This window comes from Sceloporus occidentalis, unplaced genomic scaffold, assembly GCF_023333645.1.
Source record: "Sceloporus occidentalis isolate IW3139 unplaced genomic scaffold, rSceOcc1.0.p SCAF_7, whole genome shotgun sequence".
Lineage (NCBI taxonomy): Eukaryota > Metazoa > Chordata > Lepidosauria > Squamata > Phrynosomatidae > Sceloporus > Sceloporus occidentalis.
Window position 1 is genome coordinate 14,263,810 of NW_028316987.1, and position 27,568 is coordinate 14,291,377.

Sequence of the window (27,568 nt, forward strand, 5' to 3'; positions counted from 1 at the left end):
ATTGTGTGAACAGAATGTGCCACCGGGATTCCCACCATAACCAGTGTCTTCTTATCTTACTTCACATCTTAATTATTCATGTTGCCAACTCAGTGGTAAGAAAACTGAATTTACAGAACAGACAAATTTGTACTGTCCTCAACATCTGGTAATTTAAAATATTCTACTTCTGAACTTGGGAGGCTCATCCTAAGCATCTAAGGTTAATACATCTGATATCATAAACAACTGCAGAGTACCAAAATTGGACAATTTGGACAAATGCTCAGGGCTTCAGGAAAAGTAGCACAGCCCACACAAAAGAGGCCATCAAAGCACATATCACCTCAGAATATATAACCCCATTCCACAATCCTACTCCCAACCCACAAGTCTTGAGTTTTAAAGTGCTGGGTAGGGTGATGGTTTGTAATTAACTGTGAAAGACCTCTTGAGAAAGAAAATCATGCAGCTACAAAGCTGCTATGTACACAGTGCCACCATGACCCTATCCAGCTTCCAGGCCTCAGATAAGGAAGGCTCTTTCTCAGCCTAATTAACCAAAGATTTGGGGGGAAATATGGAAAATCAAACCAAAAGACTCAGCACATTGCTTCCGACTGTAGTCAGCCAAATGCCTCTGGCAAGCATGAAAGCAGGCCATGAAAGCTACTGTTCTTTCCATTTATTGTTTCCAATTTTATTCACAGCTATATTGCCTTTGGAACATGTTATTTTAGACCTAATAAGCACTAAAACCTAATCTCAATTCTTAAATGTGTCTTAGGGCTGGTACTAAAGGAGTGGTGTCAGCGCTGGATTGGGGCAGCGGTAACTGCATGCCTCTACCCAAATCCAGAGTTTTTCCAGCCCCAAAAGAAGCAGCAAAATGCTGCTCTTTTCGGGAGTGGAAAAAAGCAGGTGTTTCCACAGCAACTCTTCTCCGTACTTGCAGCATATGCTGTCTGAACACCACGCCCCAGAGCACTGCAATGCTGCCCACTGTCTGGTCAGGCAAGCAGCATGATGTTGCCTTGGGGTTGGTGTCGGGGCATGCATCATCTAAATCCCATGCCCCCACACCACCCCCAAGACGGTGCTTGCTGCCAGTCTGTTTCAGGTCTTAATCCCTCTTTAAAACCAGTGGCAGCCACAACAGCATGCGAAAGTGAATTCTATAAGTTAATAGCCACCTTGGCTCCTGGGAGAAAGATAGGATATATATATATATAAAATAAAACAAATCAACATTATGAAGTAATATCTTTTTTAAGTCTGGAGTCTAGTGCCAATCAATTTCACTGGGTAATTCTTGATGGAGTGTTACTAAAGAGAAGGCAAATATACTTATTGTCTTCAACAGTATTCAGAGGAATACTGATGCTGGAAGGTGTGATTTTAGGATTAATGAACATCAGAAGTTAATCTTTATTCTTAAATGTGCCTTAATCTTTCTTTAAAACCAGTGGCAACCATCACATCTTGTGGAACTAAATTCTGTAAATTAATAGCCACCTTGACGCCTGAGATGGGACATGCATAACATAAAACAAACCAGCATTATGAAGAAATATCATTTTTAGTCCTGAATCTAATGCCAGACAATTTCACTGAATCACTTCAGACACAATGTTGTGAAAGAGAAGGCATATCTCCCTGGAGCTCAGTCATCCAGTAGTTTGTTTTGGTGAGGACACAACACGGTAGACCTGGGATCTCATACATAACAAAACCCACATGACCTCTCCCCCACGCTCTCACCTAACATCAACCCAGAAAGCATCTCTTAACAAATTATGCCCACCTGGCCAACATGGAAGGCACTGAAAATGTGAAGGCAGGCCTCCTTTCAAATAGGTAAGTGATGACAAATTTCAAAATGTCACAGCTCAGAACCGCCCTGTAGCTCCTGTTGCACTCAAGCAGCCCTTGCTTTCACAGCTTATCTCTACTTGAAGAGAAAGGCAAGCTGTGTATCCAAATGTCAGGACTGTTAACAAAGACTTATAAGATTCAACCGCTTCTTCGTGGTGGATATGTGTAAATAATTCTTTCTGAAAACAGGCTTGTTCCCCAAATGAAGGTCACTCACACAGCATGCCAGACTTATCAAGAACCTTTTAATTACTCTCTTACCTGCTCACCCATATGCAACACAAATCCACATCATAAAAACTATTTAAGCTATACAAACAGCTCCTCAAAATAACAGCAACAGTTAAAGCAAGAGCCCAAGACAGCACTGTTATCACCATAGCAGACTCTGCAACCAAAGGAATTCTGAGTAGGTTGAGATTTGGCACAAATGAGATCAAAACAACCTTCTTCTGACTGTATCTCATTATGGACATTTGCAAAGGTCAGCTAGATGCCATTTACAGGATTACCTATTTTGTTATAGCTCCATCCCTCACCATACGACTCAGGTGCAAGCATAAGTGACATTTGGATCCTAGGAACAAACCTCAGTGCTAACAGACTGAACTTTATTGAGTATTTCATTATGCAGCAGGTGTACTCACACAAGGCACAGACACTAAAATGTGAGGGGGTAAAGGTAGGTGATCTGGGAGACATTATCATTTAGACAGCATTGTGAGTGTACACGGTACCCTACAGAGCTTATAAGTGAAGGGAGACAGTTTGGTGCCTCCTGCCTTTTCAGTTTACAATCTAAATTTTCAACAGTGCGGAAAATAACAAAGAAAGGATGGTCAGAGTGAGATGTGAACAAATGCAGTTTCCTGTACTTGGACTTGGTTATGGGTGGGGATTAAAATCAAGAATTTACCTAAAGGCCATCTTGACAACAAAGTGGCCTGATTTATTCATGCATGTAATTTAGAGGCTGCATAATATCAGGTAATTCCTTGGGCACTGTACAAAGTAAAACAGCTTCAAAACATATGAATCACATTACGGTAAGCAGCAAACTAAGCTGAAAACAAATTAAAAATACAGTATATCAATTGATCTGGGGCACTAAAAATGAGACAGTGAAAACAATGTTGAAAATCACATCATTAAAGAGGCCTGGGAAATATAAAGCGTTCTTGCCTGGTGCCCCAAAGACATCAAAAGGGAATCAGGAAGACAATACCACTGACAAGGAGGCACTAGGCCTTCTGTTTGTTTCTTCACCTGAAGGTGTAGATGCACCCAGAAGAAGGGCCTCAAATGATAATCTAACAATAGGTAATGTAGATAAACCTATTGGCATTATTGTGTATAGGTAGATAAACCTATTTGGGATTATTGTGAATTGTTATTTTATTGTGTATTGTTATTTTATTGTGTATTGGACTGTTTTACTGTAAGCTGTAGGTCAAGGTGGGAATTGGTTAGCTCTCCAGATACTGTGAAATATCTAACCAACATAGCCAAGTAAGGAACACTGGGAGCCTCCATTCAAAACCAAAGGAGGGCCACACACAGTTCTTTAGGTACTTAGGTCTGAAATCATAAAATGCTTTAAAAATCAAAACCAGCACTTGGATTTGGGCTTGAAAAGTACCAGCATAAGATGTTTGTAATGGGAGTCCCAGTTAGCATTCATGCAGCCATGTTCAGCATGATGTTTCGATTTACTTGTCCTATGTTATTGCTGTCCAGTACTGAGGGGGGGGAGGTGTCAAGGAAATGAAACATCTTAACACTGCAAGACAAGGGAAATTTTACATGTGGAAGGGAAAACAATAAATAAATGCAAGAGGAGATGGGGAAGGGGGTTGATGCTTGACAAGCCTCCAGTGTTAGGATGAAACCAAAGACCACCTGGAGGAAAAGTGACAATAAGGGAAGATAAATTGGAACCAATGGACCCTCTAGGATTTATGCAAACTGAGAACAATTATCTCTTTCTGATGGAATGCAAACAAAAAGAAAAATCAGATGAAAGCAGGAATTCCTAACACACATACAGAAAAGCCCTGGGCTACATAGTAAAAACTGCATACATTTTTTAAAAACCTTGAGCCCAAAAGTGGGACTCAAAGCCTGCTTTTTTAATTTATTTAACCATGTTTCATTTGCTGTAATTTTAGGCTTTTAGCAAAATCACAGCCACAGAGGAGACAACCAGCAGCTTCATCCACTAAAAGCTTCAAAATGAGAAGGCACCCAAACACCTGCTTGAAGATTACAGGAAAGGCCACCAACATGGATGAGCAGCAGCTCGCTGGAGCTTACTTTCAGCCATCAATTGTGGGCAGCATTTTAGAAACTATGCCTGTTCCCCATCATTGGGAATTTGCTGCACATTTTAGCTAATAAGTAGACAGGTACTTATTGTCAAATACCAAGCTATAAATCTAGTCTTTCCCTCTATCTGTCTGAAATAACTGTCTGACACACAAACTGGAAAATGCCTACCACATCTAGCAGTCAGCTAATGTTACGTTAGATAATCTGGAGGGCACAAGAGCTTGGGAAACATGCTTTTCTGGGCTACAGCATTTATAATCCCCTAGCCAGTGTAGCCACTGGTCATTTTGTCTGGGGAATTCTGAAAGTTGTGGTGCAGAAAACTCCTTTTCCCAGGCTCAGGGCATGTGCGCTTGCGTTCTGCTCTGCCTTCCATTCTGTTACTTATTCTGCTGCTTCTTCTCAACGTTTAGTTTTACACGTAGGCTGCATGCACACTGCAGAAATAATCCGGTTTGACATCATTTTAACTACCATGGTTCATTGTTATGGAATACTGGAAATGGTAGTTTGTTGGGGCACCAGAGCAGAGCTAATGTTTGCTAATCAAAGTTTGTGCTTCAGCACTGTTTCCCAACATGATGGTTTGTAAACTGTCCTTTGGAATAACTAATGTTAAAGAAACAGCAGATATGATAACTCTAGGAAGCTTCAACATTTATATGAGAATTCCTCAGTTAACAAAGCCTCTGACAGTGAAGCTTCTTTGTGCAAAGTTTTTTTTATGCCCCAACCCCTTTGTAAACTGCTTAGGGAGTGCTTAAGTGCACTGATAAGCGGTATAGAAATGTACTTGCTATTGCTATTGCTACTTCCCCCTCATCCTCTTTCTAGCAAAACAGAGAGAAAGGCGGAGAGCAGATAAGCCTTACCAGGTACTACCAACATATTTTAAAAATTGAATGTCCAAGTCTGGACATCAAAATGGGAATCATAATAAAAGTGGAGGCTGGTAAAAGAAAACGTCGTTCCTGGATACAGTTGGAACAAGCCTTCAAGTGGTCTCCAGGAGGTTCTAAATGTTTCTGTTACTTATGCAAAATTTACTTAGTTATTTCTTTTCAGGCGTGCATGTTACTAATTTTGAGTTTAAATGTTTGTTAAAACACATTTAACTGCTCTTCTTTTTTGTGGTGTAGGAACCGATCCCTATTTTTTCTATGTTACTTCTGCTTCTGGTAGCAATTCTGCTATTAAAGAAGGAATGCCTAAGAACACATCTACTACGCTAACTGAGGTATACCTGTAGAAAGATGTTACTGCAAGAGGGAAAATGCAAACTATCCTGACTGCCTAATCCTTGCTAGGTTGGTCAAGTAGAGTGACGCATCTGTTCCTGGCCATTTTGGCAGATGCAATGTGTTAATGTTTTTTCTTTAAAGCATTCAAAAAAGGGGGGGAGGGAATAAATCCTTCTTAAGAGGACCAGTGATGGCCTGCACCTTACACTCAACAGATGGAAACTTTATATAATAACTTTCTCTTTCCTAGCAGAGGAATTCATAAAAGCCAAAATTCTTTTAAGTTCCACAGAATATAGCAAAATGTATTAGGCAAATAACCAAGATCAAACAAAGGATGTATTAGCAAACAGCAATCTTACAAATTTATGTAGTAAATTTATTTATTAGCAATTTATATGAGATGGTGCCTGACCAAAGCACAGAAGGCATTGTGTTTTCACTGAAAACTAACAATATTAGAGCTTTATCGCATGAGAAAACAAAGTTGATGTGGAGCCAGAGAGTAGTAGCTTTCTCCATGACTTACTGTATGACACTGTAATATTTTAAGTTCTCTTCCCACAGGAGACAGTTGTCAAAGTGTGTCCTATTTTTCCTAGCTGGAACAATCCGTTTGACAAAAGATTCACTTTGATGACCATCTCCTACAGGAGGAGAACTTAAATGCTATGATGTCATGCAATAAAGCATGAAGAAAGCTGCTACTCTCTCACTTGTTTCGGCTTTGTTTTTTCATGTGATAAGGCTCTTAGAATCATGGAAGGATCAGAGGATTGGGATCTGAGAATAACTGAGGGAATATGGAAAAGACATAATAGATGCATGAGCAAGGACTGAAACAAATGGGGAGAAGAATGTCTCCTTATGCATGTTTTACACCTCCAAGACCCAGGCTACACTACAGTGCAAACTCTTCTGCTATAGTTTTTTGTGGGTTTTTCAGGCTATGTGGCCATGTTCTAGAAGAGTTTATTCCTGACGTTTTGCCTGCATCTGTGGCTGGCATCTTCAGAGAGGGATCTTCTGCTATCATTTTAAGACTCCTTCTGCAAACAAAAACTAGAAGTTTGATTTTAATGTGTACCCAAAACATTACTACAAAAGGACTAAAACGAGGGGTAAGATTTGTGTGGTCCTCCAGATTTTGAACTCTAATGACCACTAGCCCTAGCCAAAGGTGAAGAATGAAGGGAGCTGCAATCCAGCAACATCTGGAGGGAGCACAATTTCCATACCTGGTCTATATCCTTCCTTAATCATATATTCTTCTTGTACCCCAATATATCAAAGAACCTCAAATTCTGTAAGACACAAACGGACTGGATTTTCTCTCAAGGACTATTTGGAAAGCGATTCAAATAGATCTTATCAGCACCTAAAATATTTTCTTATTTATTATGAGATTTTGTAGACTGCCCAATTTGCTGTCTGGTGCAGTGGCACAAAGTCCAGAAAAGATTATTCCACAATAAATTAACTCATATTTAAGGTGATGTAAGGTTCCTTGCTGTTGATGTAACAAACTTAATATGGCTACCCTTCTAGTGTTGGAGCTCAAGACAACGTTTGCTGCTTAGTTCAGAACAAAATAGTTCTTCCAAAAGCCTACTATACTCTCATTAATTTCAATGTAAATGTACAGGAGAACTTCCTAATAGACAGGCTGCATGGCCCAGTGTCAGAGTCAGCTCCAAGCTCTACCACCCAAAATCCATTACCTCAGTAATTTTGCCTCATTTTAGGGTTCCCTTTGCAGATGTGGCACACTAAAGCTGATTTATAAGGCTCCTCTCCTCTTCTTGGATTTTATAAAAGTTATGGAAGTCATAGAATCTGAAGCCAACTGCAATGTTGAAGTTCGATCTAGCCAGGTTGCTGCTGGCATATTTATTGCTATTCATTTGAGAGGCTCAAGAAAGGCAATGAAGAGAAAACACAAAAGGGGAAACGATCTGTAACTGCTACTATGCAGAAGGCTGAGAAGCTACTTTCTTCTCTTTTCCCTCTCATGAATTATTACAGCAGACCTTAGCAGATGTCAACCTGGCATTTGAGTCCTGAAATATAGTTGGAAGAGCAAGTTATAACTAATGCAAAGAAAAAGGATGAATGTCAGGAAGCGGCACTTTTCTTCAAATTTCAGATAAGCTCCTTTTGCCTAAGGGTGGCCTGTCGAAGAGAAAAAGGAGCTGGAATGGGAAGCTTAAAGCTCTGGTGGCTAATAATAAGCAAGTGCTCTCATTCAAGAGTGCCATAACTTGCTGTGAGAGCAGGGGTTCATCATGTAGGAAGCTTAGTCTCCATTCGGAGACATTAGGAGACTCAGCTGAGAAAGATATCCCTACTCAAGAGTTCAAAGACATAGCTGTGTCAGTCTGGAAAATCAGTATGCAGAGGGATTTTGCAGCACCTTTGAGCCTAACTGAAAAATAGAAGTTGGTTGCATGAGCTCTTGTGAGCCTACTTCCTCAGATGCATCTAAGGAAGCAGGTTCAAGTCTACAAAACCTCATGCAATTAACTTCTATCTTTCAATTAGGCTCAAAGGTGCTGCAAGATCAGTACTCAAGAGGATATCTTGGAGAGCTGGGTTCATGGCTGGGTGGCAAGATTCATAGTGGTTAAGATGAAACAATTCTATGCATAACTATAGAGAGGTAACTGCCTTTTAAATATCTGGCATGAGCCATTGCTTTGGACTTGCATCCTTCCAATTCTCCTTTTCCACTATTTACATACTCTAAAATTAATAGTTTGGAATGTCAGAGGAAAGTGTACCTCCAAATTTAACTCAGAAAAGACCGTACTTCAATAATCAGCAGGTTCATCAGTTTAGAGCCACTGGAATGGCCAAATTGTAAGAAAAAATAATTGTGTGAGTTACTCCTCTTCATGATGAGTTTGAATTATTCAGAAGAGAACCTCGTTGTTTTACCAGGAACAACTGTAGCTGCTTATGTATCTACCATCCTGAAGGAAAGAGTCTTCTGTTTCACTTTGGTCTTTGGCTGAGTGAAATTTCTGGGGTTTGCCAGCAAGGGTCTGGTGCAACACGAACATCCAACTGGTCATGCTGGCTTCATCTTCCTGATAGAAGCAGCCTGTTCCAAGACTATTAAGCTCTGAAACATTATGTTACTTTACCTCTAACCTAGCAAGCAATGCCCAAGTTTGTACCACATACTGGCTTTTCAAGGCTTCCTATTCTAATGGAATCCAACTCTTAAAAAGGTCCTCCTTCATTCACTTCCTACTGCTTAAGGAACACATATTTTAGCCTTCATACTCCACAGGCCTAGCTTTTTTATATACCTCTTAATACTATCAATCTCTTTTCTATCAATTTATAGCCAACTCCTATTTCAGGTCCTGCCCTCTCCCTTAATTCATTGTTCTTTTTTTGATTTGTAAACTTTCTGTACTGTTAATACTCTGATGTGTGCTTACAACAGTGATTCAACTTGTCTTTATGTTTGGTACTCACCCATCTGCTCCACAATCTCAGGTGGGAACACTCGGGAGGCAAATGCACGCCGAAAGATGTCTGAAAATTCCTTATCAAGACCTCCAATGCCCATCTTCTCAAAATTCCAGTCAGGATTAATGATAGACTGACGATTTTCCCTAGTTTTTGATTTTCCTATAGAGAAGAAATAAGAAAGAAGAGAATTCAGGAATGACAAACTTATCAACACATGGGAAATGTGCAGAATCTTGTTTTCTGCATGCAAGATCCGAAAGTCATCTTGAGAATTAGAAGGACATATATCCTGATGTGTGTGTATGTTATGAAGTTAGTAAAGGTGGAGATTATGGTTAAGAACATGAGCCAGGAATCCTAATCTCAGCTCAGTCACGAAACTACTGAAGAATCTCAGCAAGCCACTATCTCTTGGCTTCAGTTCCACTTCACCATCCAAACTGAGCCACTGATTTTATAACCCCATCCTTTTTATGTGGTTACTAGGAATGGGGAAAATGCATGCAAAATATAATTCATTTCTAGAAATAGTACAACAGCTAGGAAAGTATGTGAGGAGGAAGTTCCAAGGTTAGTGGGCAGCAAACAAGTTTTTAAGGGAGCACAAGATCTTCAGATGTCTGAGGATGATGAGGCTGAAGAAACAGATTACAGGAAACCGGGGAAGGGGATATAAACACAAATACAGTGGTCCCTTAGCATCCACTGGGGTTTGGTTCCAGGACCCCACGATGATTGAATCCATGGATAAAAAATCCATGCATAAGGAGGGCTGACTGTATGAAACAGAGAGGGTTAGGTGAAGATTCAGGAATAAAGATGCATCTTTCCCACATATCCATGAAAGACAAAATATCAAAGCCAATACATTTAGTTACCCATACAAAAAGCAATCTTTAACTGTTACACAGGAGCACTACAGATGCTTTTCTATGCCAGACATGTAGCAGCTGTTGTTGGACCCTATCACTGATTTCAGTAACCCAGTTCTGTACAACCATTACAAGTAAAATCATTACCCCAATTTTCCTGACACCAAAAGAGAAAAAGAACATTTTAAAAACAGTACCTCATAAATACCGGTGTGAGTTTATACAAACATTTACTTAAGAAATAAATCTCATTTTGTTCAATGAGATTTATTTCCGGTTTGTGCACAGAAGTGAAAACTTAAAAGCTTGAGATTTAATCATTGTATTTTAAATTTTTAGTTCTATTATTATAGCATAATAAATTGTTATTACCTTTTAAAGTAGACTTTAAACTTCATACATAGGATTGCACATTTTTATAATACTTCCTTTGCTTAGCTCCTTAACATGATACTGTTTCCTTCTAAAAAGCAAGTACTATGTATGTGGTACCTTAAAGACTAAGTGATTTGCCACTAATTTCAAGATTTACCAACCTGAACCTTGTGCAAGAAAGACTCTATTAGCCCTAAAACTCTTGAGGCTGGAATTTTTTTTCTCAAGTACCAGAGCTGAAATGCAGTTTACAAGCCTATCACATAAAAATCAACTTTAGGGGACTCCATGCTTTTTCATGTCAGGAATATAATTAAGGGTAAAAAGGAGTTATTTTGTTACTGCCCTTGGCTATCAGAAATTATTGCTGATTTACTGTGAATTATCTGGAAATCAATATTCTTCTCTACTTTTTATTGTATTTGACAAAAACTAACTGAATTTTTGTGATGGCAACAAGTGATCTGTGCCTCAGGAACCTAAAAACACGTAATAGTTCATCTTCTGCAAAGGAAAGGACAACTGTCCATTTGGTAGGGATTAACTACAGGGCAGGTGGAACACCGGAAAGAGGGAAGCAAATTGAAGTAAAGGGAGCAAAGTGATGCAGAATGGTGATTTAGGAAACAGGCAAAAAGGAGAAGAACTAGAGCAAGATAGGGCCAGTTAGAGGCAGATGCTAAAGAAAAATAGGATTGTAAAAAAAATTGCACAGAGTCAAAAGGAATTAAATGTTGAGTACACTGGCAAAAGGGCAGCAGGCAGCAAAGGAAAGCTTGGAAGCTGGAGATTGTGAGCCACAAACAAATGAGGCTTAGGACTGATAAATTTAGAGCTTAAATTGAGAATTAGAACTTCTGCCTGTTCTGACATCTACTGTTACAACAGTTCTGGGATCCATCACACCCAACATGGAGTAATCAAAGACAAAATGAAATGTCAGGAACCCAGAATGGATATTACACACTGATTTGAAGTAACTGTCCAGTTCTTAGACTGCAGATCTCTAGAGTTTAATTCATTACACTTCCTTTTCTCCTACTACATTGTGCCAGTACATGGCTTTCCAGTTACTGCCCAGGTCGTAAAGCCTTTCTCTTTTACTTTTCTTATTGTCTACTGCCACATGCTGGCCATAGGTGGCATTTTAAATTTTGAGAACAAAATAGATTGTGGCTATTGTACTATTGCACTCAGGATACAATCTTTCATTTGATTAACAAATAAAGATATTAACAAGCCTCTATCAGAATTAACAAGTGCTGGTGTGATATGGTGTGTTGGATTAGGACTCTGGAGACAAGGGTATTCCGCTATGGAAACCCACTGGGTGGTCTAGGACAAGTCACATACTCTCAGTCTCAGAAGAAGACTATGGCAAACTCCCTCTCAACAATTCTGGCCAAGAACACCCTGTCATAAGTTCACCTTGTTGCTGTTGTTGGGTGTTGTCAAGTCGTTTCTGACCTATGGTGCCCCTAGGCAAATTTACCATGGGCATTTTTGGCAAGATTTGTTCAGAGAGGGTTTGTCAATGCCCTCCTCTGAGGCTGAGAGTGTGTGACTGGTCCAAGGCCACCCAGTGTGTTCCATGGCCAAGTGGGGATTTGAACTCTGGTCTCTAGAGTTATAGCCACCAGGTTCGCTCTCGTTTTAGGATCACCATAAATCAGAAACAACTTGAAAGCACACAACAACAATAAGAATTAACAGAAGCTATTTTTCAAAATAATAATTCTGATATTAAATAACTTATCAGCATCTTCTGGCCTCCCTCCATTCCAATTGCCACTACTGTGGCCTGAAGGAGAGAAGAGCAACCAGAATCTTCTGCCACCCTGCTTTCTTTTGTTTTGTGTCTTTTTAGATTATAAACCTGAGGACAAGCAATTGTCAAATTAACAACTGTAAGCCGCTCATGTAAAGTGCCATGTATACCAATGGTACTATATAAATAAAATATGATAATAACAATAATCTTCTCCAAGTTTAGTTTTTAATAAACACTTGTACCTATCAAGGTATTAAAAAACCCAATCTTTATCAAAGCATCTAATTTGGTTAAGGTAAAAGAAGGTTCAAAACTGACCTTAATGAAGAAATTGCTACCAAAGGCTACTACCAACATGACAAAGCCAGACGCAATGGGAAATCTGCACAACTACTAAACCTACTATTGACATATTATGCTACAAGTATCATATCTAAAGGTTACAGGGAAAAGAATTCCCCAGATCCAAATCACAAAGTCAAGAACCACAGAATTAATGAAAAGCATCCCCAGTCAATATTCCAACTTTTTTGCATGGAGTAGTAATTATCTCACCACTGTCCCAAAAGACTACTTTCAGCTAGACACACTTTAAAAGCAGCAGGAAAATGGGGAACATTAAGGATTCTGAACTGAGATGCTCTTCTTCCCAGCCAATAGAGAAGAATAAACCAGAGCAGGGCTGTACATATGCTGTAGTTCCACAGGATCACTGAATATGACACTGAATAGGAAATTCACCTTTCAGAGAAACATTAAGCTCACTTGGTTAGGACACAATTCAAAGACATAGCTATGTTAGTCTGCAGAATCAGCATGCAGAGAGATCTTGTAGTATCTTTGAGACAAACTGAAAGAAAGATGTTGGCAGTGTGAGCTTTCGTAGACTTCAGTCTACTTCCTCAGATGCATTTGACCAATTAAGTTAGATTATTTTAATTGCTTTTATGTTTTTATTGCAAAGTTTTTAAATGTTTTCATCTGTGAACCACCTTGGGTCCCTTTCTCGGAGAAAGGCAGCACACAAATGAAATAAATAAATAAGAAACCCTGATTCCAGTATCAAAAAGCAATGTTTCTACTCCAATGGCTGAAAAGATATAGATTTCCAGGTGTGCGGGCCATGCTTGTTGAAATTTTCGAATTCTAGTTTCACTAACGTTTGCAGTGGCTCCCTAAAGCATGGGAATTATTTGCACATATCTTTTTATCTTCTAGCAAAACTACAACAGATTGTGTAAGGTAAGAGAAACTCCAAATTTAAAGTTACTGAATATGTGGTGATTTTAGATTGTTTCTGACATTTTTTATTTATTTAAAATATAGAATTTAGAATTTAGGCAAAGAACATAGACTGCCTGAACACTAGATTTAGTCATTTATTACTTTTTAGGTACAAAAAGTATTTACCATTCTGACTATGATCTACTCTATGATCAGGACTACTTCTGTAGACACATCTCTTTCCTCTACAGAGAGGTTTGTTCACTATTGCTGCTCAAACATCTCCCATTCCTTGCCATGCACGTACATATTAAGGTGGCCAGCATGCATCTGAACCATGCATTGTTGTCTTCCTCCCAACCTGGCCCACTCACCCAACCAGCTTCTTCGTGCCTTCCAAACACAGAGAACAAATGAACAAGAACCAGAAAGCAAGTGTGCATTCAAGTGAATGAATTTGAAACAGATTGCAAATTCTTGCTGGATACTTTGGCATAATCCAACTTCCCTGTAGCCTGACCTATCTTCTCCTGCAGTAAGAAACAGGAAGGTGAGCCAGGCACAACAGTCTATTCTTCAAGGTCAGACCTCACCAACCATATGCCCCCTTGACTATGATGTGCTTGACTATGGCTCTCATCATCTCTAGCCTCTGGAGAGCACTAAGCGGATTCAGAAAGATGTTCCTTCCTTAAGCCAATCACCTGAGAAGATCCTAGAGAATGATGTGAGTTTGGTCAATTAAACTTCAGCATACCTCACAGGATGGGCTTTTGTTTTCTACCAGCGCCAACAATGGGTTTTGTTCTCTGCTTTGAGTTGAGTACATTCAACATCTAGTCCCTTTTAAGTTTTTTCCCTCAGCCTGAAAAAAATTATGTGATCTAGCCCCTTTTCGTTTTTTTTTTCCTTTAGCCTGAAAAACATTATGTGAAGTTTTAAATTATATGGCACATCTACACGATATAGAGGCTTCCTTTCTTCCACCCTCCAAAATTCTTCCTCTGGCCAGATTCATTTCCAGTGCTTCAGCAGCATTCTTGGAATGCTGGAAATCACTTCTTAACCCCTATCTGATACTTAGAGGTAGTCAGTATCCGGAAGCACAAATCCACTTCCATCACAAGTGGTTCCATTCTTATCAATATTCCCTATGAGAAAGCATGTATTTTAGTGTAATTTTAAAAGGTGCTTAGATTCTATTTATACAGTATGTAGCATCCAGGACTAGGACGGACAAAATATGGCACATTGCATGTACCTCCTAAGATTTTGCAAGGCCCTGGTATTTTTTTAGAAAGAGCTACTTTGCTCTAAGAAACTTTCAGGGGGAATGAATGATCATTTCTTGTCAGGGGTGAAGCAGACTAGTGGCTTGGAGCAGCCTCTGGCTGTTCCAGCCCCAGTCAACCCTCAATTGGCCATGAACCACAGCCATATGCAAGTGTATGTTTTAGTTATGTTTCAATTTTTTGTATATTTTAGTGCTAATTTTATATTGTTTTAATTAGATGACTTTAACTGATTTTTTAAATTTTACTGTAAATTTTTTAAAAATGTTTTTATCTTGTGAGCCACCTTGGGTCCCTTTCTGGGAGAAAGGCGGCATAAAAATGAAATTAAATAAATAAATAAATAAGTATGGGGGGGGGGGGTGAAACTTGAAAAACAAAGCCCAAATCTACACTTGATCTTAGCCAAAAGGCCGAGAAGCGATTGTGCTGTACAATTATTATTTTATTGGTTTTTATTATTTTATATTGGTCAATGACTGAATAAACAGATTGATTGATTGAAAAAGCCCAAATGACACTGATAAAAATATGAGGTGAAATTTGGTTCTTAGAGTATGTGTTTTCTATGCTTATTAAGGACCATTAACAGGCTCTCCAAATCACATAAAAGAGGTGCCTGTGCATATGTACAACATGCTGCTGTTGAGTAGCTATACATGTATATCCCACCTATCTCTCAGTTAACTCAAGAGCTGGAGAAGAGAAGACTGAGAGGTGACATGATAGCTGTCTTTAAGTATGTATATGTAGAGATGTTATGTTGAAAAGCTCTCCTTTTCCAGAATCTCATGTGTCCTTTTAAACTCTCTGTTACAACAAGGAGTGTCTACACCATTTCACGTGGATGTTTTTATGTAACTTGGAGGCAACCTCTGCAACCTGTTTTATTTATTAGCTCCATTTATACCCTATTTCCCCTCCAGTTTGCTCAAGGCAGTACTTGTGGATCTCCTCTTCCCCATTCTAATTTCAAAATAACCCCATAAGATTGAGACTGAGGAAGGACCAAGGTCTCACAGCAAGTTTTAGCGGCTCAGTGACAAATAAAACCTTAACAACTAAAACCATCTCTTGATTGATAGTTCAACACGCTAACCACTACAGCACACTTACTCTTTAAGTAGTTATTTGTCCAATCCTTATGCAAGTTAAAAAATGGCATCAAGTGGGGACTTTCAATGTGATGGCAAAAAAGGAGGCAGCAGGTCACAGGAGCTAATGATCTGAAGCCACGTTGCTGAGTCAAGTAAGGCAGAAAATATCTGCCTTCATACTTCTCTGGTAAGAGAGGGAAGTATAGGGGCTTGTCAGGGACCTGGTCCAGAACCTCTCTGTTGAGAAGACAGAGAACTCTTCAAGACAGAGGACTGAATAGGATGAAGAGCTGCCACAACTCAAAAGAAGTAGAACTTTTTTAAAGCCTTTTTATTTATTTTTTTACTACAATTTAAAAACAACCAAAAGAGGCTGTAATGACCTTCACTCTGATTTCTACATTCAAAACTCTACATTCATTTGGAAAAGGAAAAAATAAGGCAAAGAGGCACAGCAAAGCTCCAGAAAAAGGGAGTGGTTGTGGGAAGAAACAATTGCAAATGCAAAGAATCAGTTGAAACCATTTGAGAGAAAAGAGCAGAGTGGAGTGGAGCGCTATGTTAAACACTGAGCTAAACGAAGAACACTGAACACTCTGAGACATAGAGCTAACTGGGTGAGAGAGAAAGGAGAAAAAGCAGAAAGTGAAGACAGAAAGGAGAAAAAAGAAGAATATGGACAAGGAAGAAAAAGGGAAGACGAAAAGAAGGAGAAGGGATGATGGAATAGAGAGAAAGACATCAGTGAAAACTAGCAGAAAGAAAAAAAGAGCCACTGGAAATGTAAAGATTCAATAATACCCCATCAACAAAATAGTGAACCAGCGGAATTAAAAGACTTGAAAGAGGAAAAGGAGTATAGAAAGAGAGGAGGAGGAAGAGAGAAAGAACAGCACTAAGCTTTTAGTTACTGCTGTTGCTTTGTTTTCAGGGGGGGTTGCTTCCTTCTTCTACATTATTATTCCTTCTGGTTTGCTTGTGATAAAAATGGTGTGCAGCAGCAAGCTGAGGGGTCCCCTGCAAGCCCAATGTGCATGCCCACAGAGAAGGCTCTGCATGCCAGCTCTAACACATGTTCCATGGTTTCGCCATGGGTGTTATAGAAGTTTAATACAACTACTTTTCTTAAATATTTCACTTTCCACAAAGTTTTTCTTTTTTCTTTAAACTGATGTGTTCCTTATTTCTTTTTCTTTTTTAAAGTAGATTCACTCTGTATAATTCAGTCACTGTCAGTAACCTCCATCTCTGTCTTCATCTCAGTCAGTAGTCTCAGTCTATTTGTACAGTCTACAGGTATTTGTACAATTAGTCTCTGAGTCAGGATTTTATGCAGCTTTCTTATTGCACAATGCATGTTTATCCACAGCTCCTGTAACATGTTAATTCACTTCCCCAAATGAAAAATAAAAGTCAACCTTATTAGACAGAACTAGTGTTCTTCTTATACTGTCACATGCAGTTGCCTCTTCACTGTAGATGCTCAAGACCCATTGTCCTTAATGGTGGCACAGCCACACAGCCACACCACCATTAGGGAGAATGGGACAAAAGTCCCTCACCCCCCCCTCTACCCTCCACCCTCCCTCCTTCCCTGCCTTCTTCCCCTTCCCTCCTTCCTTCCTTCTTTCACTTGAATCTTCTGCACTGGCTTGGCTTTGGGGGTGGAGTTTGGCTCCCAGTCAGCCAGGTCGGGGGCCGGGGCAAAGCCTTGACTCTCAGAGCCCCTATCCCCAGGCCCAGCACCCGGGACAGAATCTCTGGGTTCTTTTTTTATTATTAAACATACAAAAACATACATTTACAAATAACAAGCCATACAGACATGAACATATATACAAACATACAAAAGTTACTATCGTTCCGGATAGTATAACATATATTGCTTCTTGTACTGTTTTTACTGGAATATTCTTTCCTTCCCGAGATAAGAGTCCCAACCTAAAATGTTGCTATAAATAATTTCCCATATAGTTTTAAGTTTTTAAGTTAATATGCTTCCTGTTCGTCTACAGAATTTACAATAATTACAACTTCTCTAAATTCAGCATTAACAAACTAAAGAAGAAACTGAAGAGGATTGGATATGTGTGATACGATACCGGGAAATAATAAAAAAAGGAAAATAAGATGTTATAATAACAACAACAAAAAAACAAAAAAAGAAGAAGAAGAGAGGAATATAAAAAACGGGGAGGGAAAGTGTATAAAGAGCATAGCTCTTCTCTCTCTTTCCTGTGTACTTGACTTACCGCTTTGTTTCTAACCAGGCTGTCTGAGGCTTTTAGATGTGATACATGATAGTATATTAAGATGAAAACTGAAACTACGAAGACCAATTTTATATTATTTGTCCATCTTTACCATTTTACGTAACACAACTATGCAAACACTCCTTTATGGACTCTGTGTTAATGCAGAATCTCTGGGTTCTGAGAGTCAAGTCCCAGCCCTGGCCCCAGCTCCCTCAGAACCTGTTGGCCAGTGGGAGCTGCGGCCAGGACCGTGGCTTGGGTGCTGGGCCTGGGGACTGGGCTTCAATACTCAAGACTCAGCCATTGCCCCAGCCCCAGCTCCAGCTGACTGGGAGCCAGACTCCACCTCTAAAGCCAAGCCAGAGCAGAAGATTCAAAGGAAAGAATGAGGGAGGGACGGACTTTTGTCCCCAATGATGGTGTGCCTGCGTGCATGCCGCCATTGGGGGCAATGAGGGCTTGCCATCTGTGGATGCTCAAATCCGCAGATGGCAAGTCCTTGGATAAGGAGGGCCAACTGTATAGAGACAGATGCATCAGAATTCAATGCCTACCTGAAATGAAAAATGGGGACCTTTATTCCAAATTATTACCAAGTACATTGGACCCTTGCCTTACACAAGGGATCCATTCCGAACCCCTCTGAGGTCTCATTGCGCCGGCTTGGGGGCAGCATCAGAGCACAGCATTTAGACACCGCATGCTCTGATGCCACCCACAAGCCCACGTCACACCATCAACTCGTGCACACGGTGGGCAGCTTTGGAGTACTCTGGCGGTGCAGCATTTATACAGTACATGTCGCAAGACTGCCATGAAGCTGCCATCACGGTGGAAAAACCAACCTTCTGCCGGTTCAAAAAGGAATGGCATTTTGATGCTTCTTTTAATGCCAGCAAAAAGCTGGGTTTGGGGCGTAGCATGCGACTGCCATGGCCTCATCCTGGCGTTCCCTTAAGGACCATCTGTTTCGGGGGGGCCTTTATGTCAAAATCTAAAAGAAAACTTCCTTAAAATTCTTCATCTTTGCTACCTATCACCAATCAGACTTAACACCATGTACAAAACAGGAATTACAAAATGTTGGAAATATCAAGACATACAGGGTTAATTTTTCCACATGTGGTGGACATATGAAGATGCCCAAAAATATTGGAGGAAAATTCATAGCCAAATTAGAAAAATTATACAAGAGAAAATACCCTCTACTCTGGAACTGCACCTTCTTAACATGACCAATACAATCAATAAGGAAATAGGGAGAAAACATACAAAAATAATACTATATATGGTAACGGCTGTGAGAACACTATATGACAGTTACTGGACGAATGAGAAAACACCTGCAATTGAAGAGTGGTTAATCAAACTAAAGGAAATGATGGACATCGACACACTAACTGTGTTAATGAGAAACCAGTCAGTAAACTAATTGGAAGAAGATTGGAAATGTATAAAAAACACTGGGATAAAAAAATGACCAAATTCAAAAAAATATTGAAAAATGAATATCTAGCAGAGAAAGAAAACAGAGAAAAATCAGGAAATATTTAATTAGTTAAGAACAAGGGGAAAGAGGTTGGAATCTAAATCTGTTATCTACAGAAACATTATCAACGATAAGTAGAAGTTTCATTCACTTATTAAAGAAAGAGAAATATCAAGGAAAAATTCAAGTAGGAAGTTTTTGCAGTCTACTGGGAAGTAAATTAAACAAGAAATATAGTTACCGCTTTGGATCAGAAGGATAATTAAGGTCAACTGAGATTACCTGATTTGCCAAAAAGATTAACATCTACTAACATGTATTTCTATGTTAATTGATTTGTATTGTGTAATGTTTTTGATGCTGAACAGTATTTTTGTCTGTGTGTGGTTATTATGTTGATATTTTTGTAATTTTAAGAATTAAAATAAACATTTACAATATTGTAATTTTTGTAATTTTATGAATTAAAATAAACATTTAAAATACTGGGGGGAAATGCATTGGGTGATCAGGCAAAGAATTTTTTAAAATATGCATTCATTCCTTCGCTTCCTAGATCTGAAATTACTTACATCAATATGTGTAAAAATGCATCCAAGTACAAAACAACTTTTTAATGGGTTATATATTATATGAACTTATGGAGAGGGGAGATATGCTCCTGTATGGAACTTACAACTGTTTCATATTATTACACTTACCAATGAGAGTGAGGGAAGAGCTCTCTGCCTTTTCAAATGCAACTTGACTGTTCCCAACAACAAGACCAACTTCGATCTGTGCATTGGGAGCAAAGGAAACCCACAACTGAAAGCCTTGAAGAATAATGACAGTCTCGCTTAATATTTTCCACAGAGCCTCACAAGGCAACAAGAAAATGATTTTAATATTAAAATAAGATTTCTAATAGCAGAAATCAGAAGGCAGTAGAATATGAAGTCATCATAACACAGCTGGCATTTTGCCTTGACAATATTCTTAGCACCATATGTCAAAAAGGATTATTGGTAGCAATCTGTTTCCTGCCCAGTATGCAAAAATAAGGAACGGGACTTGGAATCTGGAGTGCCAGAAAGGAAATTGGCTGTCAGAACAGCCAAGTGTCAGAAAAGCACTATAATACTTTATTCAAGCTGGATGGGTGTAAGCATACCGTATATACTCATCTATAAGTCAAGAAATTTATGCCCAAAAATATGGTAATGCTGATGATGGCTGCTCATTCAGTGACAAACACTCACAAATACACCTTCTTCCCCACTTTCTCTCTGTGCCTGGGAATGGACTGCTCAAAGCAGAGAGGGTGCATTTTTATTTCTATAGGAGCAACAGCTGATCCAGTTACATACATACAGCCTCTGTCCACAGCCTCTGTCCACTACCAGGGAAGTGCTGAAGAGACACCATGGACCTGAGGAGCCTCAAAGTTTTACTCTTGATTTATCCATGTGTCATACCAAGATCCATTACTTTGGCCCCAAAACTTGCCCTCGACTTATATATGAGATCGACGTATAGTCAAGTATATACAGTAAGACAGGGTACAATATGATGCAAAGCATAATACAAGAAGACACTATAAACAAAGTTTGCCATATTTACATCTGTTAAAAATAACAGAAATCTACAAGGAGGAAAAAAAGTGTGCATTCAATCAACTAAGAGCTAATGCAACCAGCATATTTTCCTCAGGCACATGCCCCATTGTCCCCCCCGCCACCCCCATTCATCCCTCGCACATAAGCAAGGGACGCGAGTTTAAAAACCATGAGAACAGAGGGAGGACTATACTTGCATGCTAACCTAGAACAAAGAGACAATTGGAGCGTTTACCTTCTGTTTTTTGCCTGTAGCAGGCTCTCCTTTAAGAATGCTGGGATCCATGGCTTCAATGTCCTTGACCAAGAGGCCAAAAAGTTTGTCATTAAAGCTGAAGACAAGCTGCAGGAACAAAATAAAGGGGAAAAAAGGAAGCAGTCACAATATTTGCATGCTCTTCTTTTGATTAGCAAGAAAGATAAACAAGCGAATTTACAAATCAAGAAGGTATCTAAACATATTTTGCCCAGTAAGTTCCAACAGGATGCTTTATGAAGTTCAAGACTGTGCTGACATCCATATTATAGAACGTATACCCATTCTATGAGACACTGGGCTGCTGTTAAAAGTGGTATTCACTGGGGGAGGGGGTGTCTTTTTTGTCATTTGTGTGCTAATCCCAGGAAAAAGATACTTTCTAACTGTAGTGAAAGGAATCTTGATAGATCAATGCTTTACCAAGGGGCTCAACAGTTGACCCTGAAGGAGCAGCTTCCTGCCGCCCTTCAGCGCCGGATCAGGGCCATGGCAACTGCTTTGCCGGCTCTAAAAAGGAATGGCACAATGCCGCTCCTTTTAGAGCTGCAAAAAGTTGCTCTTGCCAACAAGGTGCCGGCTTTTCAGCATTACTTTGATGCAGCACATGGTCGGACGCACGGCATAATGTCAGCATCGAGGCAAAGAACACCTCTTTCACTGTTTTCTAAAACAGAGCTAGGGAACCTTTGGTCTTCCACAAATTTTGAACTGCAATTCCACAAAACCTTTACCCTTGAACAAGCTGCAGAGGGCTGAATGGCATTGAAATCCAAAATTCTGTGGAGGCAGCAAAGTTTCTCTCCATCCCATTCTAAAATAACTTTACTTACCCTTCATCATGGAAAACCTTTTCTGCAAATAAATCAAAGATTTCTAATCTAACTAGTAGATAGCACTTTTATCATTCTAATCTAGATGAACATGTAAAGCTTACTTACACGACTATTCAGGAAGTTGGCTATTTACAAGACTAGAGTAAGCCACTCTTCACAAGAGAGGAACAGTTGTATTGCTAAGTTAGAAACACACACATACAACATTACCTGCTGTCCAACTGTGAATGCCTGGTTATTGAACTGCTGGATGAACTCTGCTGCCATTTTGTCTGAGTCATAAGGGTTAGAGTCAACACTCTTCTTCTGCAGGAAGTCAATCTCAATGGTCATAGTGCCAATGCACTGCTTGGTCTTATCAAAGTTATACAAGGACACTATAGTGCAGGAAAAGAAACACAGACATCATTACACTCTAGTAGGATCCAAGTCCAAGTGATTCCTAACCATTCACTTAAGAAGAAGCATGTCGACAAAGAAAATTAATATTCTGGTATCACAACTACCATAATTCTTCACCACTGCCTATGCTAGATAGGGTTGACAGGAGTTGCAATCCAGCAACACTAGGACAACTACAGTTGCTCCCCACCCTCCACTTTAATCATTAAAACAAATGCTTAAGCAATGTTTTCAACCAAAATAATGAAAGAATGAACACTGTATATTTACAATGTGCTTCTCAATTGTTTTAAGGTTTTGTGTAATACACTGCAGAGCAGCATCCTTGGAGGGAATACATTTTAATATCAATGAATGAATCACAAATTTCTTTTTAAAAAAACAAAGCCTCCCCTTTATCTTCTAGGGACCTCTTGAGTCTAAGAGACTGTTACAGGCTAGGATTGTTCAGTTATCCATTGTAGGAATAAACCTATGTAATACAGAGGGTAACCTCGTGTAACCTATAGAGCATATATAAAGTAAACTATAATACAGGAAGCTAGATGTATTAGTGTTTGCACGTGTTTGCATCAGTATGAACCTGGCAGCAACTTAAGTCTGGAGAAAAAGCCTACTAGAATGTAAAGAAGATAAAAGGTGAGAATGTCCACACTTCTAACAACACTATGAGATGTAAACAGATGTGACCTATAGTAATCTCCTAGCAGATGTAATGCCTATTCACTTGTAATCAAAATGTGAGAAAACCCCTCCTAGCTGGTGCACTGGTTGATGCAATCAAGATGGCAGGCAGCAAAGGGTCCAACGGTACCTTGAATGTGTCCAAATGTGTGTGTGTGTGTGTGTGTGTGTGTGTGTGAGAGAGAGAGAGAGAGAGAGAGAGAGAGAGAGAGAGAGAGAGAGAGTCCCAACAGGGGACCCACAAATTGAATTCAATGAGGAAATTAATTTAACTCAATAGGAAGCAGCAAGAGGGCTTTGGTAACATGAAGCTGGGATCTCTGCCTTTCTATAGCGGTTCCAAATCCAGAAAATGCCAGAGGCAGTGTCCAAATTAATTTAGTTTATTTTTTAAAAAAGGAATTCACTTTCATAAGCTTACTCACTCGCTTACTCACACACAAAAGAACTAATGGGGCAAAAGTATGAGGTCTGCCTTCAATTGATCTTGACTCATGGTGACCCTGTGAATGAGACATCCTCAAGACCTTCTATCCTCTACCTCTCTGCTCAGGTCCTGTAGACAGATCTGTGATCTCTCTGATTCAGTCTATCCATCTGGCATGCAGTCTTCCTCTCCTTGTACAGCCCTCTACCTTTCCTAGCATCACTGTCTTTTCTAAACATGCCTTCTCATGATTGAAAAAGAGGTACACTGCCTACCAGAAGAATAGACTCAATCAAAGAGGCTACTGCCAAGAGCCTGAAGGAAGTATGCAGAGCAGTTGAGGACAGCAGGTCTTGAAGGTGTCTCATCCATGAGGTTACTATGAGCTGAAGTTGACTCCAAGGGAGTTAACAACAGCAACAAACCATGAATATTATTTCAAGGCTGGGGACTAGGCTGGCTTACTACTTTTTGAAATAATAGAGATTATTGTCTAAAGCGAAGCAGACATAGGATTTAAATCTAACCTAAGTGCACCCCTGCAAATAGCTATATACTAAGGATCATTGTTCAAGGATGACTTTACCATGTTGTCAAATGCATTTAATCATGTTTATAATCTTTAAATACTCATTATATTAGAGACAAAGCTATGTTATGTATCCGTGGCAGCCTTTTGACTTCTCCAATCCAATTAATCCAGTTCTTATACAGAACAGGATAACTGAGCAGAAAATACTGGCACAAGCCTCTGATGCAAAACTGCAACAATACAGATGCCTTGCTACTTAGTCCATTTTTCTACCACACACCACCATAACTCAGCCATTTTAGAGCTGACAAAGCTGTTGGTAAACATGTGAAGTTCTATGTTATCAAACTAAATGCTACCTGACTGTAATTCTTAAAGTTTAAGAGGATACACCTGAAATTATTTGAAATGCCATATTATCAACCCATAGTACTGTAGTTTGTTGAAATAAAATTCAAAAGCAAGTTCAGTTAGATGGTCAAGCCAGACCCTTGGCTACTCCTTTGGTGCAAATCACTGTACACTGGAAAGACAATCTAATGATGGATGAAAACGTTTGTCTTCAGGATGTGTCCAATATCCCGCACCATTTTAATCAAATGGGTAATAAACTGAAGTAACAAAAACAACAATAGGACTCACACATTTTAAATCACTCCTATCCATAGCTCTTCCCTAAGTGAATTTTATTTCATATTAGCAAATGGCCATCATAGGCAGGGTGACCAGACGTCCTCCTTTTCCCGAACAAGTCCTACATTGTAACTTTTTGTCTGGGGGTCCAGGTAAGATTACAAAATGTCCTCCATTTTAAGAAGGATGAACTTCCAGTGAGCCCCTTCTCCCACCAGACCTTTCTGCCAGGGCTCTTTACCATTCACAGCTGCCTTTCCTGCAGCTGCACCCAGAAGGGAAGGAAAGCGAGGGATGGAGGTGAATAAGAAAACCAGGAAGGCAGAGGCCTGGCTGGGCATCATGGGTGAGGGGGACCTGCTGAGACAGGCAAGGAGAGGAAGCAATGAGGAAGAAGGAAGGGCACTGGGCTGGGTCAGACAGCTGAGGCTGGTTAAGACAACAGAGGAGAGCCTGTTCGTGCCTTGCCTGGACATTCAGAGGCCAGGGGACAAGAAGGGAAAGATGGAGTAGCGCCGCTGCATTCCTCCTCCTGCTACTGCCACCGCTGTCTCAGAGAACTAAGCCAGGCAGCCCAATTGGGGCCAGAGAATACGTGGACAGGTCAGCCTGGCACATGGGCACCATCTGACAGAAGGTTCCTCCTTTGCCCTTTCCTTCTTGCACTGCTCAGGGGGATCCGAAGCATCTGACAATGTGCTCCGGGGATGTCTGGTGCTGCCGCAGCTGCCTTCTCATGTGTGAGTTGGGGAATACAGCGGTAGCTGATATTTAAACCCTTCCCCTGCCATTCTCATGTACTACGTGTGAAAGAATTGCAGACTTTTTTCCTTGTTATTGTGTCCAAGTTTTTTTCCAACTTACGGTGACCCTAAAGCAAGTTTTCTTGACAGGTTTTTTCAGAGGTGGTTTGCCATTACCATTCTCTGAGGCTGGGAGAATGTGACTTGCCGCAAGGTAACTTACTTGGTCACTATTTGTACAAACCCTGGAATGCATCACCTAATATGTTTACAGTCCCTCCCTCCCTCTCAGCACTTTCACATTTTCGCACCAGCCATCTCATAGCATTTGGATTTGGATTATTTTTTTAAAAAAATAAATGGCCCATATGCTATTACCATTTTTCAGTTTTGTAGCTATTATTATAGAAAGACATAGAGTGCAAACTGTTCAAGTCTACTATATCTTCTGGAGTGAGATGTACTTTTCCAAATTATTCACCTGTCAGTAAGGAAGGGACTGCCAGGGGGATGAGGGGTGGAGGCAAGATGGTGTCGGGGGATCAGGAGTTTTTTTGTGAATTTCTATTTGTAAGTTTTGTGAATTTATATTTACATTAGTGTTTTTATATTTTATTTTGTAATGCCCTACATTTTTCTTGAATGTTCTACATTTTGGTGCCTTGTCCTCCAATGTGGCTATGACATCACTTCACCCTGATCACAGGTAAGCAAGAATGGAAGTACAGGGAGAACCTGTATATTGCTTATACACCTGCATGGAAACAATGAATCCTTATTATGTGGGCCTGTAAGGTATTGTGCCCACATACCCAGAGAGACACACAGCATCGCCTGTCAAAGATAGAGACCACACATGTTAGAAACTGCAGTTCATTTGCATTTCCTTGTAAGGAGTGGATGAGATGGGATGAACAAGTGCATTCAGAAACAAACGGAGAAGAGGGAGATAACTGCCCCTAATAATCTTGTCCAAATATTAACTGTGTCCCCACAACTGGTTCTGTTCACTACAGTCCGTTTTAATTTATTCCCCAGAAATCAACAAGAGCCTTTGAAAACTGAAATTGCTTAAATCGGCATAGCCCCAGCCTTGATTCCACTCCTTGGAAATGCTGAAGTGTGAAAAAAACAAAAATTTATGTATGCCTGCCTGCCTGCAGCAGCTCAATAATGCTTTTCAGCCCATAGAAACCATCTTCCAGCTTAAGGACATGTGGGAATAATGCTGTCTCTGCCACTAATGACTTCTTCATGTACAGCTTGTAAATATCTGGTTTGCAGGAAGCGTTTCCATGCTGACAACAAGGAATTCACTTACTGATCATTTCCCAGAAATAACAACTTTGAAAAACAATTAAATGGGAAAAGTTATTAAGTCTGAATGGGTTGCTTTCTCCTATGCTGCACCATTGGCTGGAAAACATGCATTTTTAGGGCCAGTTTAGAGCAGTAGGGCCATCTTCCATGGTTTTCTTTCCTTTGAAAGTTCAAATATGAGAGATGCAACATCACAATACCAGCTGGGTCTTTCAAGTTCTAAACCTGAAAGATGTTGTGACTTAAGTGACGCACAAAGGGTGCACTTTATTCAAGCACTAATGACTACTCAACTTTGTCTATGTCACCAGGACAAAATTTAGAAGAGACATGCTTAAGTGCTGTTCCCTTCTCACTCTCATATAACTCAGCAATATAAAATTACTGTACAACACAGGTCAAAGCAATCCAGAGTTTCCTAGCTCTATCCCCCTGAATTTTATTTAATGTAGCTTATGAAATGTCAGGCACAAACACTGCCTTAATAAAATCTAGACAGATGTTTCAGGCACCTAAGGGACTTCAGCACCTTGGATAGTGCACAGGAATCCTGTTGGCACAGTAACCTGACTGACAACACACCATTAGGAAAACAGGTGTGGGGAAGCCTGCCAATGGTCTCCAGGGAAGTGTCACACATTATGCTCTTCTGTAGGAATAAGCATAAACCCTGGGAGCAGATCAGCATGTACAAAGATCAGATCTGCATAAACATGTGTGGTGGAGTCACAATTGGGCACAGCTTCTCAAGACTACAAGTACACCAAACATGTGCTTCCTCAATAAAACACAATTAGTCTTGAATGATTCCTAAATTATTTCCATGCAATTTTGTACTTAGTCCTTCACTGATTAT

At 39.8% G+C, this 27,568-nt stretch overlaps 1 protein-coding gene and 1 non-coding gene across 3 annotated transcripts in view; both read right to left on the reverse strand.

The window, feature by feature from the left end:
* LOC149309233 (vesicle-fusing ATPase) overlaps positions 1 to 27,568 on the reverse strand; it is an 86,074-nt gene that overhangs the window by 37,556 nt on the left and 20,950 nt on the right. For both annotated transcript variants that reach the window (XM_089532012.1, XM_089532011.1), the window contains exons 5-8: positions 22,182 to 22,348; positions 21,115 to 21,222; positions 19,983 to 20,058; positions 8,910 to 9,065 (exon numbers count right to left, since the gene is read on the reverse strand). In XM_089532012.1, coding sequence (XP_089388138.1) covers positions 8,910 to 9,065; positions 19,983 to 20,058; positions 21,115 to 21,222; positions 22,182 to 22,348 — 507 coding nt within the window. The remainder of the gene's footprint in view (positions 1 to 8,909; positions 9,066 to 19,982; positions 20,059 to 21,114; positions 21,223 to 22,181; positions 22,349 to 27,568) is intronic.
* LOC149309234 (U2 spliceosomal RNA) lies at positions 14,666 to 14,865 on the reverse strand. Its single transcript, XR_016282034.1, has one exon. It is a non-coding gene; the product is annotated as a U2 spliceosomal RNA (small nuclear RNA).